The sequence below is a fragment of the Garra rufa genome, chromosome 2 (assembly GCF_049309525.1).
Source record: "Garra rufa chromosome 2, GarRuf1.0, whole genome shotgun sequence".
In the NCBI taxonomy this organism is placed as follows: domain Eukaryota; kingdom Metazoa; phylum Chordata; class Actinopteri; order Cypriniformes; family Cyprinidae; genus Garra; species Garra rufa.
Genome location: NC_133362.1, coordinates 69,165,547 through 69,182,828, shown reverse-complemented (window position 1 = coordinate 69,182,828; position 17,282 = coordinate 69,165,547). Strand labels below are relative to the sequence as shown.

The window sequence follows — 17,282 nt, the reverse complement described above, 5'->3', positions numbered from 1 at the left end:
GCTAAAACCAGATGATTACATTATTTTAAATGAGTCTACCCCCCAAAATTACTGTTATAAACATGTGCCACGTGTAAAAGGTAAGGGGGGAGGTGTTTGCACAATTTATAACAATATGTTCAGTGTTTCCCAGAGAACGGGCTTTAAGTATAACTCGTTTGAAGTAATGGTGCTCCATATAACTGTCATGATCTGGGCTGTGGGACTTCCCTCAGCCACCTGAGGTCGCTGTTTTCCCTTCCCTCCACAGCACTTCCCCAAATTGTACACTCCTGTTTGTCATTAGCAATCATTTACCTCTCACCTGGTCACAATTATCTGGTTTATAAGAACTCTCATTTCCCACTACTCATTCTGGCTGCATTGTCTTATGTCTTTTGTCTTGTGTGTATTTCTGTGTTTCTGAATCCTGGCCTTTGATCGTGTTCTTGGTTTTGTTTATTTAGTATTTCAGTTTATGTCGTGTTGTGCCGTGTTGGCCTTTTGGTTTTGTTTTGTTATTATTTTCATTAAAAAATACTTACCTGCATTTGGGCCCAGACCTCATCTATCTCACCGTGACAGAATGCAGCCAGCATCGATGGGTCCAGCGGTGAGTTTTTCTTTTAAGGAGACGGTGACTTTGCCCGAGTGGATGGTGGCCACTTGCGCTCGTTGGACGGCGGAGGCAGTAGCGGCCGCTATCTCTGTTCCTGACGCGGCGCCATCCGCTGTCTCTGTTCCTGGCGTGGCGGTGACTGAGCCCGAGTGGATGACAGCCATTTTCGCTCGTTGGGCGGCGGAGGCGGCGTCCACTGTCCCTGTTCCTGACGCGGCGGTGACCGCGCTCCCTGTTCCGGACGCGGCGGTGACCGCTATCTCCAATCCTGACGCGGCGGTGACCGCTCTCTCTGCTCCTGACGCGGCGGTGACCGCTCTCTCTGCTCCGGACGCGGCGGTGACCGCTCTCTCTGCTCCGGACGCGGCGGTGACCGCTCTCTCTTCTCCGGACGCGGCGGTGACCGCTCTCTCTTCTCCGGACGTGGCGGTGACCGCTCTCTCTGCTCCGGACGCGGCGGCGACCGCTCTCTCTGCTCCTGACGCGGCGGCGACCGCTCTCTCTGCTCCGGACGCGGAGGTGACCGCTCTCTCTGCTCCGGACGCGGCGGCGACCGCTCTCTCTGTTCCGGACGCGGCGGCGACCGCTCTCTCTGTTCCGGACGCGGCGGCGACCGCTCTCTCTGTTCCTGTTCCCCTGGCTGCAGGGCCAGCTCGCATTCCTCTGGCTGCGGGGCCCGCGGACGTTCTACTGGCGGCGAGGTCAGCTCCCGTTCCTCTGGCGGCAGTGTCCACCCACGTTACTCCGCTGCACGGGCCTGGCCCGCCATCCCTCCCCCTGAGACACCTTCCACCATTCCTCCTCCCTCCAGATTTTTGGTTTTTGTTTTGGGAACGTCTGGAAGCTGTTCCCTTGAGAGGGGGTACTGTCATGATCTGGGCTGTGGGACTTCCCTCAGCCACCTGAGGTCGCTGTTTTCCCTTCCCTCCACAGCACTTCCCCAAATTGTACACTCCTGTTTGTCATTAGCAATCATTTACCTCTCACCTGGTCACAATTATCTGGTTTATAAGAACTCTCATTTCCCACTACTCATTCTGGCTGCATTGTCTTATGTCTTTTGTCTTGTGTGTATTTCTGTGTTTCTGAATCCTGGCCTTTGATCGTGTTCTTGGTTTTGTTTATTTAGTATTTCAGTTTATGTCGTGTTGTGCCGTGTTGGCCTTTTGGTTTTGTTTTGTTATTATTTTCATTAAAAAATACTTACCTGCATTTGGGCCCAGACCTCATCTATCTCACCGTGACAATAACATTATCCAAAGAAACAAGTATTAATGCTAAATCTCCTGTGAAGCTTGTACTAGCTACTGTATATAGGCCACCAGGGCACCATACAGACTTTATTAAAGAATTTGCTGATTTTCTATCCGAATTAGTGTTGGCCGCAGATAAAGTCTTAATAGTGGGTGATTTTAACATCCATGTTGATAATGAAAAAGATGCATTGGATCAGCATTTATAGACATTCTGAACTCAATTGGGATTAGACAACACGTGTCAGGACCTACTCATTGCCGAAATCATACTTTAGATTTAATATTGTCACACGGAATTGATGTTAATGGCGTTGAAATTCTGCATCAAAGTGATGATATCTCAGATCATTATCTAGTCTCGTGTATACTCCAGATAACTAAATCTGTAAAATTAACTCCTCGGTATAAATACGGTAGAACCATTACTTCTACCACAAGAGACTGCTTTGTAAGTAATCTTCCTGATTTATCTGAATTCCTCAGCATATCCAATAGCTCAGAAAAACTTGATGATGCAACAGAAACTATTGCCTCTCTTTTTTCTAGCACTTTAGATATAGTTGCTCCTCTGCGTTTAAGAAAGATTAAGGAAAACAGTCCGACGCCGTGGTATACTGAACACACTCGCGCACTGAAGAGAGCACGACGAAAAATGGAACGCAGCTGGAAGAAAACAAAACTAGAGGTTTTCCGTACAGCCTGGCGTGAATGTAACATATCCTATAGAAAAGCACTAAAATCTGCTAGATCAGACTATTTTTCATCTTTCTTAGAAGAAAACAAACATAACCCTAGGTATTTATTCAATACAGTGGCTAAATTAACGAAGAATAAAGCACCAACAGACGTTGAGTTTTCCCAACAGCACAGCAGTAACGACTTTATGAACTACTTTACTACCAAGATAGATAGTATTAGAGATAAAATTGTAACTATGCAGCCATCCGCTACAGTATCAAATCAGATATGCTATAGATCTCCTGAGGAAAAATTCCATGCATTTTCAACTATAGGAGAGGAAGAGCTGTGTAAACTTATTAAATCATCTAAACCGACAACATGTATGTTAGACCCTATTCCATCTAAGTTACTAAAAGAGGTGCTTCCAGAAGTCATGGATCCTCTTCTGAATATTATTAATTCGTCATTATCATTAGGATATGTCCCCAAAACCTTCAAACTGGCTGTTATTAAGCCTTTAATTAAAAAACCTCAACTTGATCCCAATGAATTAAACAATTACAGACCAATTTCCAATCCAATAGTGTCCTCACAATTGTGTTCTTTCTTAGAGAAAAATGGTATCTGTGAGGATTTCCAGTCAGGTTTTAGACCGTATCATAGCACTGAGACTGCTCTTATTAGAGTTACTAATGACCTTCTCCTGTCTTCTGATTGTGGATGCATCTCTCTATTAGAGCTACTAGATCTAAGTGCTGCATTTGATACTATTGACCACAATATTCTTTTAAATAGACTTGAAAATTATGTTGGCGTTAGTGGCAGTGCACTGGCTTGGTTCAAATCGTACTTATCTGGCCGGCATCAATTCGTAGCAGTAAATGACGAGGTATCATATCAGTCACAAGTGCAGTACGGAGTACCTCAAGGCTCAGTATTAGGGCCATTACTTTTTACACTTTATATGTTACCCTTGGGAGATATCATCAGGAAACATGGTGTTAGCTTTCATTGTTACGCTGATGATACGCAGCTCTATATTTCTTCGCGGCCCGGTGAAACATACCAATTTGGAAAACTAACAGAATGCATAGTTGAAATAAAAAATTGGATGGCGAGAAATTTCTTACTGCTAAATTCTGAAAAAACAGAGGTGTTAATTATTGGACCTAAAACCTCTACAAGTAATAACCTAAAACACAGTCTAATACTAGATGGCTGCTCTGTAAATTCTTCATCATCAGTCAGGAACTTAGGTGTCCTATTCGATAGCAATCTCTCCTTCGAAAGCCACATTTCTAGCATTTGCAAAACCGCATTTTTTCATCTAAAAAATATATCTAAATTACGACCTATGCTCTCGATGTCAAATGCAGAAACGTTAATCCATGCGTTCATGACCTCAAGATTAGATTATTGTAATGCTTTATTGGGTGGTTGTTCTGCACGCTTAATAAACAAACTCCAGCTGGTCCAAAATGCAGCAGCTAGAGTTCTTACTAGAACCAGAAAGTATGACCATATTAGCCCGGTTCTGTCAACACTGCACTGGCTCCCTATTAAACATCGTATAGACTTTAAAATCTTGCTAATTACTTATAAAGCCCTGAATGGTTTAGCTCCTAAGTACTTGAGCGAGCTCTTATCATATTATAGTCCTTCACGTCCGCTGCGTTCTCAAAACTCCGGCAATTTGATAGTACCTAGAATATCAAAATCAACTGCGGGCGGCAGGTCCTTTTCACATTTAGCGCCCAAACTCTGGAACAATTTACCTAACACTGTTCGGGAGGCAGACACAATCTGTCAGTTTAAATCTAGATTAAAGACCCATCTCTTTAACCTGGCCTACACTTAATACATTTTCCAATCCAAATCCGTTAAAGGATTGTTAGGCTGCATTATTTAGGTCAACCGGAACCAGGGACACTTCCCAAAACACCTGATGTACTCGTTGCATCAGAAGAAGAATGCCATCTACGCTAATACTAGTATCTTTCCTTCTTATTCCGAGGTCACCGTAGCCACCGATCATGTATCCAGATCAGACGTTCACTGCAGTCCCCCGGATCCAGTCTGTACCCATCAGCACCTAGAGATATCCTTTACAGCCCTGAATGTCAGCAGAGACCACATCAACTAGATGAGCCCCAGAGACAGATCATCAGTGAAGACCCCATCACCTAGACGGCCACCGACGCAAGACTGCGAAAACCAGATGAGTCCTCTCCAATCTGATTTTGTGGCAACTTGGAACTCTTGCATCTACATTGATATTAGTCTGTTTGTTTCTTATTCCCAGGTCACCATAGCCACCAGATCCAGTCCGTACCCAGATCAGATGGTCACTGCAGTCCCCCGGATCCAGTCCGTACCAAGAGGTGGATAAACACCTACAGCCGAATGTCAGCGGATACCGTGTCAACTAGATGAGCCCCAGGGACAGATCATCAGAAAGAACTCCTACCCTAAACAGCCACCGGCACAAGGCCATGGGAACCAGATGAGTCCTCTCCAATTTGACTTTGCTGCAATATGGAACTTTTGCACTTTTATTGACATTTTATCTTATTATTTTAATACTGTAAGGTTGCTTTGACACAACTTGTATTGTAAAAAGCGCTGTATAAATAAACTTGACTTGACTTGACTTGACTTGTAATTCGCCGCCGTAAAGGCATCCTTAATACAGGGTATGCAGTCCTACTCCTGGTGGCCCCCTTCCTGTGGAGTGGAGGTCCATCTCTGATCAAGCACACCTGAATCCGCTAATCAAGGCCTTTGGGGCTTATGTGGAAACGATAGCCAGCTGTGATGCATTTAAAATCAAAATGATCAGGCAGCTGTTATTTCACCCAAAACTTTCCATGAGTAACACTGGCTGTCTCCATTCTTGTAGACTTCTCATTGTTTTTCATTAATATAATTTTCAAATTCGTTGAATTGTTTGTTTGTTTTTTATTGCACCTCTTCTATGATTGTAAATTATTGGTGTGCCTCTGTTGGAATGGAGCAGAGGCTGGGACAAGCTTTAAGCACTGACTTTGCTAAATGGCAAAGAATGCGAAAGCGGCTAAGTTTGGATGAGCATGCAGCGTCACTTCTCCAGTCGCTTCGCAGCCTCAGGAGCTTTCCAAAAGACTTCCCTGGCAGCGGTGGGATTCGAACCCACGCCCCCGAAGAGACTGGAGCCTTAATCCAGCGCCTTAGACCGCTCGGCCACGCTACCTTGTCATGGTGTGTTCCACGGGTCTTTACGACAGGTCAAACGGCCTCCCAAATACTGACTCTGCGGAACGGCTGCAGTCTAATCCTGTTTGCGTAAAACAAGCCCGCTCCCAAGCGGGTTAGAGGGCCTCCCTGCCTTGGTTAAAATGCCTGCTGGCAGCAATGGGATTTAGACTGGAGCCTAAATCAAATGCCTTAGACCTCTCGGCCACGCTACCCTGGAATGCTCACTTTCGTGGGCCCTTTTCTGCCCTCTTCCCCCACCCCAAAGATAGAGAAAACGTTGGCCCGCCGGACCTTCTTTGCAAAGCCTCTGGAGTGCGGGCAAAGAATGTTTTTTTGTGTATAGGCACAATAGCCTTCCAAAACTCTGTCTTGGCAGTAGTGGGATTCAAACCCACGCCCCCGAAGAGACTGGAGCCTTAATCCAGCGGCTTAGACCACTCGGCCACGCTACCCTGCCACATCCGCCTTCGTGGGCCCTTTTTTTTTCTTGTCGCGCTTCGCCGCAAGCTGATGCCTTGTAATTCGAAGCCGTAAAGGCATCCTTTATACAGGGGTATGCAGTCCTACTCCTGGTGGCCCCCTTCCTGTGGAGTGGAGGTCAGCATCAAGCAGGCTCCTGATTGGTTAACGCGGCGCGATTTGACGCAGAAGTTCAGATTTTTCACCTCGGGCAGCAGACGCGAATTCTTGTCAGACGCGTGATTCACAAAAAAGCACAATTTGCGCTTAACGCACCTAACACGCCAGACGCTCAATTCGCGCCATTCGCGAGAACTAGACGCGCGGATGAGGCGAATTCGCGTCTACCGCGCCGCGCTAAACGCCTCATTCGCGCCGCAAGAACTCCAGGCGCGTGTAAACACGTCTTACCATTGACTTAACATTGAAATCACTCGGACCAGACGCATATTCCCGTTTGGTGTGAGCGTAGCATTAGACCGTGCGGCCATGCTACCTCGTCGGGTTGCGCTCCAAGGGTCTCTTCGACAGGTGGAACGGCCTCCCTAATACTTACTCTGCAGAACTGCTGCAGTCTAATCCTGTTTGCGTGAAATAATCACGCTGCCAAGCGGGTTAGAGGGCCTCCCTGCCTTGGTTAAAATGGCTGCTGGCAGCAATGGGATTCGAACCCACGCCCCCGAAGAGACTGGAGCCTAAATCCAGCGCCTTAGACCACTCGGCCACGCTACCCTGGGATTTGCACTTTCGTGGGCCATTTTCTGCCCTCTTCCCCCACCCCAAATATAGAGAGAACGTCGGCCGTCGGACCTTCTATGCAAAGCCTCTGGAATGCGGGCAAAGAACATTTTTTTTTGCGTACGCACAATAGCCTTCCAAAACTCTGTCTTGGCAGCAGTGGGATTCAAACCCACACCCCCGAAGAGACTGGAGCCTTAATCCAACGCCTTATGCTACGTTCACACCAAACGCGAATACGCGTCTAAATTCTCGCCTGCCGCTTCTATTTATACGCGTGACCACTTTGTGTTCATTCGCCCGTCAAGAGCGAAATGGACGCGCATAAAAACAAAAGTTTGAAGCGAAATTTACGCGCGTCAGGTGCGTCAGAGAGGCGAAAGTTTCAAAAAGTTTCGAACCCCATTGGCAGCCATCTTTTTACAAGACGTCTGTTGTTGATCGGTCATTTATCGAGAGTGTCACTGCTCTGTATTTGCTCTGGAGAGCAGAACAGCGGTGTAGGGATCATCGTCGCTGTATTTGGGTTGCGCTTCGCCACAAGCTGATGCCTTGTAATTCGCCGCCGTAAAGGCATCCTTAATACAGGGTATGCAGTCCTACTCCTGGTGGCCCCCTTCCTGTGGAGTGGAGGTCCATCTCTGATCAAGCACACCTGAATCCGCTAATCAAGGCCTTTGGGGCTTATGTGCAAACGATAGCCAGCTGTGATGCATTTAAAATCAAAATGATCAGGCAGCTGTTATTTCACCCAAAACTTTCCATGAGTAACACTGGCTGTCTCCATTCTTGCGTCTAAAAGGTAAAGGAGGAGGTGTTTCTACTATTTATAGCAGTATTCTCAATGTCTCTCAGAGAACGGGCTTCAATTATAACTCGTTTGAAGTTATGGTGCTTCATATAGCATTATCCAGAGAAACAAGTACTAATGATAAATCCCCTGTGACGTTTGTGCTAGCTACTGTATACAGGCCACCAGGGCACCATACAGACTTTATTAAAGAATTTGCTGATTTTCTATCCGAATTAGTGCTGGCCGCAGATAAAGTCTTAATAGTGGGTGATTTTAACATCCATGTTGATAATGAAAAAGATGCATTAGGAACAGCATTTATAGATATTTTGAACTCGATTGGGGTTAGACAACACGTGTCAGGTCCTACTCATTGCCGAAATCATACTCTAGATTTAATACTGTCACATGGAATTGATGTTAATGGCGTTGAAATTCTGCAGCAAAGCGATGATATCTCAGATCATTATCTAGTCTCTTGTATAATCCAGATAGCTAAAACTGTTAATTCAATTCCTTGCTACAAATACGGTAGAACCATCACTTCTACTACAAAAGACTGCTTTGTAAGTAATCTTCCTGACTTATCTGAATTCCTCAGCATATCCAATAGCTCAGAAAAACTTGATGATGTAATAGAAGCTATGGACTCTCTCTTTTCTAGCACTTTAGATACAGTTGCTCCAGTGCGCCTAAAAAAGATTAAGAAAAACAGTGTAACACCGTGGTATAACGATCATACCCGCGCCCTAAAGAGAAAAGCACGAAAATTGGAACGCAGCTGGAGGAAAACAAAACTAGAGGTTTTTCGTACTGCTTGGGCGTGAATGTAATTTATCTTATAGGAAAGCATTAAAAACTGCCAGATCGGATTACTTTTCATCTCTCTTAGAAGAAAACAAACATAACCCTAGGTATTTGTTCAATACTGTGGTTAAATTAACTAAAAATATAGCAGCAACAGGTTTAGACATTTCCCAAAAGCACAGCAGTAATGACTTTATGACGTACTTTACCTCCAAGATAGACACTATTAGAGATAAAATTGTAACCATACAGCCGCCCGCTACAGTATCGCATCAGATAGTGCGTTGTAGATCTCCTGAGGAACAATTCCATTCATTCTCTATTATAGGAGAGGAGGAATTGTATAAACTTGTTAAATCATCTAAACCCACAACATGTATGTTAGACCCTATTCCATCTAAGCTACTAAAGGAGGTACTTCCAGAAGTCATAGATCCTCTTCTGAATATTATTAATTCGTCACTATCATTAGGATATGTCCCCAAAACCTTCAAAATAGCTGTTATTAAGCCACTCATTAAAAAACCACAACTTGACCCCTATGAATTAATTAACTACAGACCAATTTCGAATCTCCCTTTTCTGTCAAAGATACTAGAAAAGGTAGTATACTAACAATTATGCTCCTTCTTAGAGAAAAATGGTATCTGCGAGGATTTCCAGTCAGGTTTTAGACCATATCATAGTACTGAGACTGATCTCATTAGAGTAACAAATGACCTGCTATTGTCAAGCGATCGTGGTTGCATCTCTCTATTAGTGCTACTGGATCTTAGTGCCGCATTTGATACTATTGACCACAACATTCTTTTAAATAGACTTGAAAATTATGTAGGCATTAGTGGTAGTGCACTGGCATGGTTCAACTCGTACTTGTCTGACCGTCATCAGTTTGTGGCAATAAATGAAGAGGTATCATTTAGATCGCAAGTGCAGTATGGAGTACCTCAAGGCTCAGTGCTAGGGCCATTACTTTTTACGCTTTACATGTTACCCTTGGGAGATATCATCAGGAAACATGGTGTTACCTTTCATTGTTACGCTGATGATACTCAGCTCTATATTTCTTCGCAGCCCGGCAAAACATATACATTCGAAAAACTAACAGAATGCATAGCTGATATTAAAAACTGGATGGCGAATAACTTCTTACTGTTAAATTCTGAAAAAACAGAGGTATTAATTATTGGACCTAAAACCTCCACAAGTAATGACCTAAAACACAGTCTAATACTAGATGGCTGCTCTGTAAATTCGTCATCATCAGTTAGGAACCTAGGCGTCCTATTCGATAGCAATCTCTCCTTTGAAAGCCACATTTCTAGCATCTGCAAAACCGCATTTTTCCATCTTAAAAATATATCGAAATTACGACCTATGCTATCAATGTCAAATGCTGAAACATTAATTCATGCGTTCATGACCTCAAGGATAGATTATTGTAATGCTTTATTGGGTGGTTGTTCTGCACGCTTAATAAACAAACTCCAGCTGGTCCAAAATGCAGCAGCTAGAGTTCTTACTAGAACCAGAAAGTATGACCATATTAGCCCGGTTCTGTCAGCACTGCATTGGCTCCCTATTAAACATCGTATAGATTTTAAAATCTTGCTAATTACTTATAAAGCCCTCAATGGTTTAGCTCCTCAGTACTTGAACGAGCTCCTATCGTATTATCGTCCTTCACGTCCGCTGCGTTCTCAAAATTCTGGCAATTTGATAATACCTAGAATATCAAAATCAACTGCCGGCGGCAGATCATTTTCTTATCTAGCGCCTATACTCTGGAACAATCTACCTAACACTGTTCGGGATGCAGACACACTCTGTCAGTTTAAATCTAGATTAAAGACACATCTCTTTAACCTGGCTTACACATAAAATCATTAACACACTTCTATAATTCAAATCCGTTAATCATTGGGTTGTTTTTATCATGCCTGAAGTTTACATGTAACATTGGTCAAAGTGTTCAAATCTAATGGTTGTACCGGAAATGTTTCCAAGTGTAGGTGGAAACGTCAGACCCTGAAAAATAGTCAGGCTTCTCTTAATCCTCAGAACTGTTACAGAGAGGGATGCATGACCAGAAGGTTTGATACTGATTCTTTCTGGTATGTGGAGCTTTTGTGTTCCTTCTAATGCACATATTAGAAAAGGTTTTACTAGGCTTAAAACCCATAGGTTAGATTTATTCTAATTTTCTAATTCAAATTTATTCAAATAGTGTTTGTTGTGATTACACACATTTTCCTCTCTTTCCCTCTTATTTGTAGTGTCTTCTGAGTCAACGCAGTTGGAGCAAGGCTAGCAACACACACACACACACACACACACACACATACGCACGCACGCCAGTGTTGCCAGACGTACGATAATTATCGTATTTGTACCATAATTTTGACCTCTGTACGATGTACGATCAATAATACCACAATGTACGATAATTTCAGAATTTTGTGACACCATGGTCGTTGTAATTATAGAGTTTCTATTCTCATCTAGCTGTGTGGATCCTACATCTACCTTCATGATTGTGAGGAGACGTGAACGTGGCGTTACGCATGTCTTTCATCCAATCTTACGTCTTCTCAACCAATCATCATAGAGAATGTCTCTCTCTCACGAGCACAAGTTAACGTTCCTGTCGCAACTAAATCAGTTGTCTCAAAACTGAGGTTGTTAGTTTAACATAAAGTATAGAAAATGAGTGCTGAAAAGGATAAATACCTGTAACATCTAGATTAATAGCTGTATTTTGAACGTTTGACTGGGGTAAGATAATTAGTTAAGCATTGCAACAAGGTATAGAAAATGAGTGCTGAAAAGGAGAAATAGCTGTAAAACCTAGATAAATATCTTTATTTTGAATGTTTGACTCAAATACGATAATTTTCTCCCAAATACGATAATTTTGAACTTCTGGTACGATACTTGGACATTTCCAATCTGGCAACACTGACGCACGCACACAGTGTTGGAATTTTTTGTTCTGCTTACACACTTTTTCCCTCTTATTTGTAGTGGGTGTCTTCTGAGTCGGCGCAGTTGGAGCAAGTGTGAAAGGCTGGCATGAGGCAGTATAGGTTAGTACGGTCCTCCTGCTTATTCAGACACAGCCTTTTGTTTTCTCTTTCGTCGGTTGAAAAGGTATTTATATTTTTATATTTGTAGACATTAGCTACCGTAATCACTGTGTATCTGGTGCTAAAAAGTTCACAAAATGTTTTCTGAAGATGTTCAACGTGTACAGCGCTGACCATTAGCATATGTGAACGTTAGCATGTGAAGGTGAAGTGATTAAATGTACATGTACAGAAACTGAACTTAAGTATTTAATTTTCACGTGGTAAATTATACACAGAGACGCCAATGCGGCAAAAAAGCTCATTTGGGACGGATATGTTCATTTACACTAAATTTACGCCTGGTCTAAATCCAACAGTCTCAACAGTCTTTACAAATTATTTTTCAATGGAAAAACTATAGTCCTAGAAATGAAAAAAATAATACTACTGCATTGTTTTCGTTTTGTTGTTTTAGGATAGAAGATAACTGGAAGAATTGCCGTCTGACTAACCCCATAGCTGGCAACCACACTCACACACGGAAATAGACACAGCCAGCACCGATTCATTGCAAGTGTGTTGCAAATAGGTCCACTAAAAAAGCCACCTCATATCATTACGAGGGGGACAAAATAAAAATAGAATAATTTTATTTGAAAACCGTTACTGCCCTATCTGATGGCACAAACATATATACAATATCATGTCAAGGAACAAGTTCAGAATTTGAGGACAATTTCATTAAAAAGGCAAGACACAGTGAGGAGTAACGCTGAGGTACTTGGCCACAGGACAGACTTTCTCCTCTCTCGAATACACATTTCGGGTTAGTAGGCACAGTATTTCCAGGATTGTAGTTGAAACCTGTGAGGCTCTTTAAAAGGCATTACAGCTAGATTACCTTAAAGTACCATCCACAGAAGAGGAGTGGAAAACTTATCTCCACCAGATTTGAGGAGAGGTGGAACTAAATACATTGCATCGATGCCTAAGATGGCAAGCATGTCAGCATCCATCCTCCTCCAAATTCAGGGTCCCATTACTACAATTACAAAAGCTTCAATTCAATTGCTCTAATGGCTTTAGTAGGTTGTGGACCAGAAATTTGTTTACATTGACGTAGGGCCAAATGGCAGAGTTTGCGACGGGGGAGTTTGGGCCAAGTGTGGCCTGAGCCGGGCACTGGAATTAATTTATTATTACATTAATTTATGGGCTAAAAGAAGTCAATTACAGGCTAACTTGATTTAGCACAAAAAAAAACGACATCCAAATTACGTCTTTAAAATATAAGTTTGGACAAAAATCAGACGGACCTAACAAAGACCAATTTTCAACATCAATTTTTAAGCTACATTTGGACTAAATCCGATGAACCAAATCATGACTAATTTTTAATGTCAATTTTAGATTAAAGTAGTCAATGACAGGCCAACATGATTTAGCCCAAAAAAAGACCAAACGATGTCTGGTGCTGGGTGGGTTAGCTTTGGTGACAATAATTGCACTTGCATTTTTAACAATCAAATATTAATTGAATTTAAATTTTAAAAATGTTTTTTATCAGTAATATGAAGGGAATGTTGCTGCCGATTGCAGTGTTTTAGATTTTCTTATTAAAGTAATAAAATAATTGTGAAGACTGAGAATGAAAAGCCAAACAGAAGTTGTCTTTCACTTGCTTTAATTTTCTGCAGAAAATGATCTGGTTTACACACAGCTGACTGTGAGCAAAGAGACAAAGGAGTTTTTAAAGCCAAAAGTATACATTTCAAGGTAGCAAAATCCCCATTTAGCCAATGAAAAAAATGGTTGAAAACACATCACCCCATCATACCACTTGATGTCTGGTTAGAAATTCTTTAACTCTTAGACAATATCTGAATCACTGTATTCTACTTTAGAAATAAGAACTATTCATCATATTGTATAAAATGATTGATTGGAAAACATATGTGACTTAATGTATTCAATCGTATTCTAGTTTACCTCACTATAATCAATGTATTGTGCTTAGTGTCTTTATGGAGAAGTAACGCACACAGGAAGAGCTTCCATAAAGCATGTTTGGCTCTAGATTAAAATACTAGAGAATGTAACGCTGATAGATCAGTACAATACTGACCATGAGCACTTGTGGTGTGAACTGCTTCATTGTTTTCACGTGCTACTCAATTCATCTAGAAATGATAAAATGGTGCCTCCATTGTCTCATGGTCCAAGTAAAACCAAGCCACAATCCGCCATTTGGATAGCTTGATAAAATGAACATTACTGTTTATGTAATCTGTACTACTTAGTGTTAAAAGTAACACTTAAATTAACTGCAAAAATATACGACTATTAAATATATGAAGATCTCAGCAGATAATGAATACAATTTAAAAACAGCTTTCCCAGCTTCACTTATAAAACCGGTTTATTCTCTTTATAAAAAAAGTTTTTTGAAATATGAATACATCATGGCCGTCCTTATACAAATTGCAGGAGCAGAGGTTATTTAGTCATTCAGTCATGTAGCTCTGGTGCAGCATGAGTTTCTCTGATGTGGTGATACTTTACTAAACCTTCCTGATGAAAAATGACCCATGTTGGCAAGATGGCATGGCTTAGTCTTAAGATAAACATGAGAGACAAACTGACAGGAAGAAAGAGCTCAATGCTCTGTAGTCATTTGTAAGCATTTGGCTTCTATTACATCTCCTCCTGTATTCTCATATTTATACTTAATGGGAACCCAGTCATTACTTCAGAAACCCAGATTTTATTACATATTTGATTGCAACTTAGAATCATTGCTTGCTTAATTTTCACTGTTATCACTTTATTCCTCTGTTCTTTACTAATACATATTACCGCCAATACTCCATCTTCAAGTACTTTCACACACTTGATCTCATCTCATCTGCTCGTTTCAACTCCACTTTAAATTGCACTATAATTTTTAATTCCTCCCCTTCTCAATTTATTCTTTTATACTGTCACCAGCACAGCCTACAAAGTCTTTTTCATTCTTTGACATGTGACAAATCAATGTGGCATTTAAGGGATGCTTTATATCTGAAACTCTTTCCGCAGTGACCACATATAAATGGTTTCTCTCCAGAGTGAACTCTCATGTGGCTGTTAAGGTTTCCTTTTTGGTTGAAACTTCTTCCACAATGCTGGCAGGTGAAAGGCTTCTCTCCAGTGTGAACTCTCATGTGCTCTTCTAAGCGTCGTTTATTATTGAACCCCTTTCCGCACTGAGGGCATGTGTAGGGTTGCTCTCCAAAATGAATTCTCATGTGGTCTTCAAAGCGCCGTTTTTGACAGAAACTCTTTCCACACTCAGAGCAGGTGTAGGATTTTTCTCTGTGAGTTCTCATGTGGACTTTAAGGTTTTCTTGTTGATCAAAACTTATTCCACACTGATCACATTTGAAAGGGTGATCTCCAGAGTGAATTCTCATGTGTTTGTTAAAGCTTTCTTTTTGAGTGAAACTTACTCCACAATGTTGGCAGGTGAGAAGGCTCTCTCCAGTGTGAACTCTCATGTGGAAATGAAGGTTTCCCTTCCGGTTAAAACTTCTTCCACACTGTTGGCAGGTGAAAGGCTTCTCTCCAGTGTGCATTAAAACATGTATTTTAAGACTTCCTTTATGACTGAAATGCTTTCCACATTGTTGGCAGGCATAAGGTTTCTCTCCAGTGTGAATTCTCATGTGGACACCAAGGTTTCCAGGTTGTGTGAAATGCCATGTGTACGGCTTATCTTCTGTCTTTAGAGCTCTTTTTATCGAGTAAGTCTTTTCAGTCTGTGAACAACTAAAGGTTTTTTCTCCATTAATGAAACCATAATTCTCTTCCATTTCATTCAGTACTTCACTCTCCACTTTCAGTGCCATTAGGTCTAAGGTGAAAAAGACAAATCAAAGTTAATCCCAGTTTAATGGCACAAAATAACAGGCATCAAAACATTTGTCAAATAAACAATATTCTATGTCCACTAAGCAACTGCAAGAGATGTTGCATGTAATCTGAGAAAACCTCAATATTGCTAAGTCCTCATTTACTTAGGATGGCTCAAATACTATTAAGATTGCACTCTAGTCTATGGCTGCCTGTAGAACCGCTTGCAAGATCATTGTGAAATTTGGCACACAGATAGAGGACAAACTCAACACGAACCACAGCCAGTTTCAAGTCTCTAACTCAAACCTTCTAGCGCCAACAGCTCAAATTTGCAGTCAAGTTTAGGCTAATAATTTTTGAACAACAGAAGCAAATTATTATTATTTTTGTCTCTAATTTGGCTCATGCTGAGCCAATTGGATACCAAAAAGGCAGTGACTAATTCCAGTATATCGGACAAGAAATAAAAACATTGGCCTATCACTCATCAACCTCACATATGGCTTATCATTTGAAAGTGAAGCATGTAAATAAGCAGCTGACTGCTTCACCTGACTCATGCTGGACTGGGACGCACAGCAGTTAATCAGCCGCCTCAGTATTTAAGGTGCTTATAAATGCTCTTTACAAGTTTTGCCACTAGTATGATAACTTTGTCTACACCAGCATTACTTTTATGGTGAGTTTGCCTTCTTTCTCGCTAAGAGCATTTGGCATCAGAGTATGACGTACTGTACTGGAGGGGTAGGAATCGTCACTGGTTTCACGGTTCAATTTACAGTTTTTCTTTGGTACATTGTTCAGATCAGAATCGAAATTCTCAAAACTACTTGTTCAATCTTCACATCGTTGTACACATCAAAAAAGCAGTTTGTCATTTCTTTAAACAAGATGAAAATGCTTTGCTACATCGAAGCAAATGATTATGTACAATTATCTGCTGTTTCCTACATTATCAATTGCTTATGTTGATCAAAATGTATTATAATGGGTCTCCGTTAAATAGTCTCACCCCTCTCAACATTTAGGCATTGGTTCATAGCATAAGTCTTTGCATGCAAAGTGGTTGAACAAGTTGTCATAATATGTCAAGCACATTTCTATACATTTCCTTTGCGATTCTTTCCACGCTGCATCGCAGGTGAAATGTTTTTTAAGGGATTGTTTGATTTTGCCAGAAGAGTCAGGTGAAAGCTCTGTGAAATTAGTTTGAACATTTGTATTTGTGTTTAAGGTTTTGAGAAAATGAGTGATGGTTTCAAAAATATGTGTTGTAGGAATTCAGAAAACCTAATGGTCATCCAAACTTTAACCATAGTTTACATCAGAACGTCCCTACAGAGTACACTGTTATACAGACAACATGACTAACCGATTTCTCTTATCTGTACACAATGACACAAGGACTTGTCATTCTGATGGCACATATATTTATTTTTGAGATAAACTAAGGATTTTAAGCAAGAGATTGGCTTTTGCTGTTTTGCAAATGTCAAGGATGATTTGAGAAATGTACCAAATCAACTGAGAAAAACTAGTAACGATTATCATGTCAATAATTCAATTCGATTTGATATCATGGTGCTACATAATGTAATCTAACGGAAAACTTTGTTTTTGTTTCTAAAAGAGTGCTAAGTATACATTTTATTGTCACAAAATAAAATCACATTACTTTTGTAAATGTAATTTGATGCGGACAATAAAACACTTTATTGGGCATACGTCATCATTACATCAGAGCAAGTTTGACC

The 17,282-nt window shown here is 41.3% G+C and overlaps 1 protein-coding gene and 2 non-coding genes across 3 annotated transcripts in view; all 3 read right to left on the bottom strand.

Moving 5' to 3' along the window:
- The window catches only part of LOC141326066 (uncharacterized), a 230,622-nt gene that overhangs the window by 46,879 nt on the left and 166,461 nt on the right, over window positions 1-17,282 (bottom strand). The window contains exons 7-8 of the mRNA XM_073834766.1: window positions 14,717-14,926; window positions 1,824-1,828 (exon numbers count right to left, since the gene is read on the bottom strand). Coding sequence (XP_073690867.1) covers window positions 1,824-1,828; window positions 14,717-14,926 — 215 coding nt within the window. The remainder of the gene's footprint in view (window positions 1-1,823; window positions 1,829-14,716; window positions 14,927-17,282) is intronic.
- trnal-aag (transfer RNA leucine (anticodon AAG)) lies at window positions 5,683-5,764 on the bottom strand. The gene has a single exon. It is a non-coding gene; the product is annotated as a tRNA-Leu (tRNA).
- On the bottom strand, window positions 6,879-6,960 carry trnal-uag (transfer RNA leucine (anticodon UAG)). The gene has a single exon. It is a non-coding gene; the product is annotated as a tRNA-Leu (tRNA).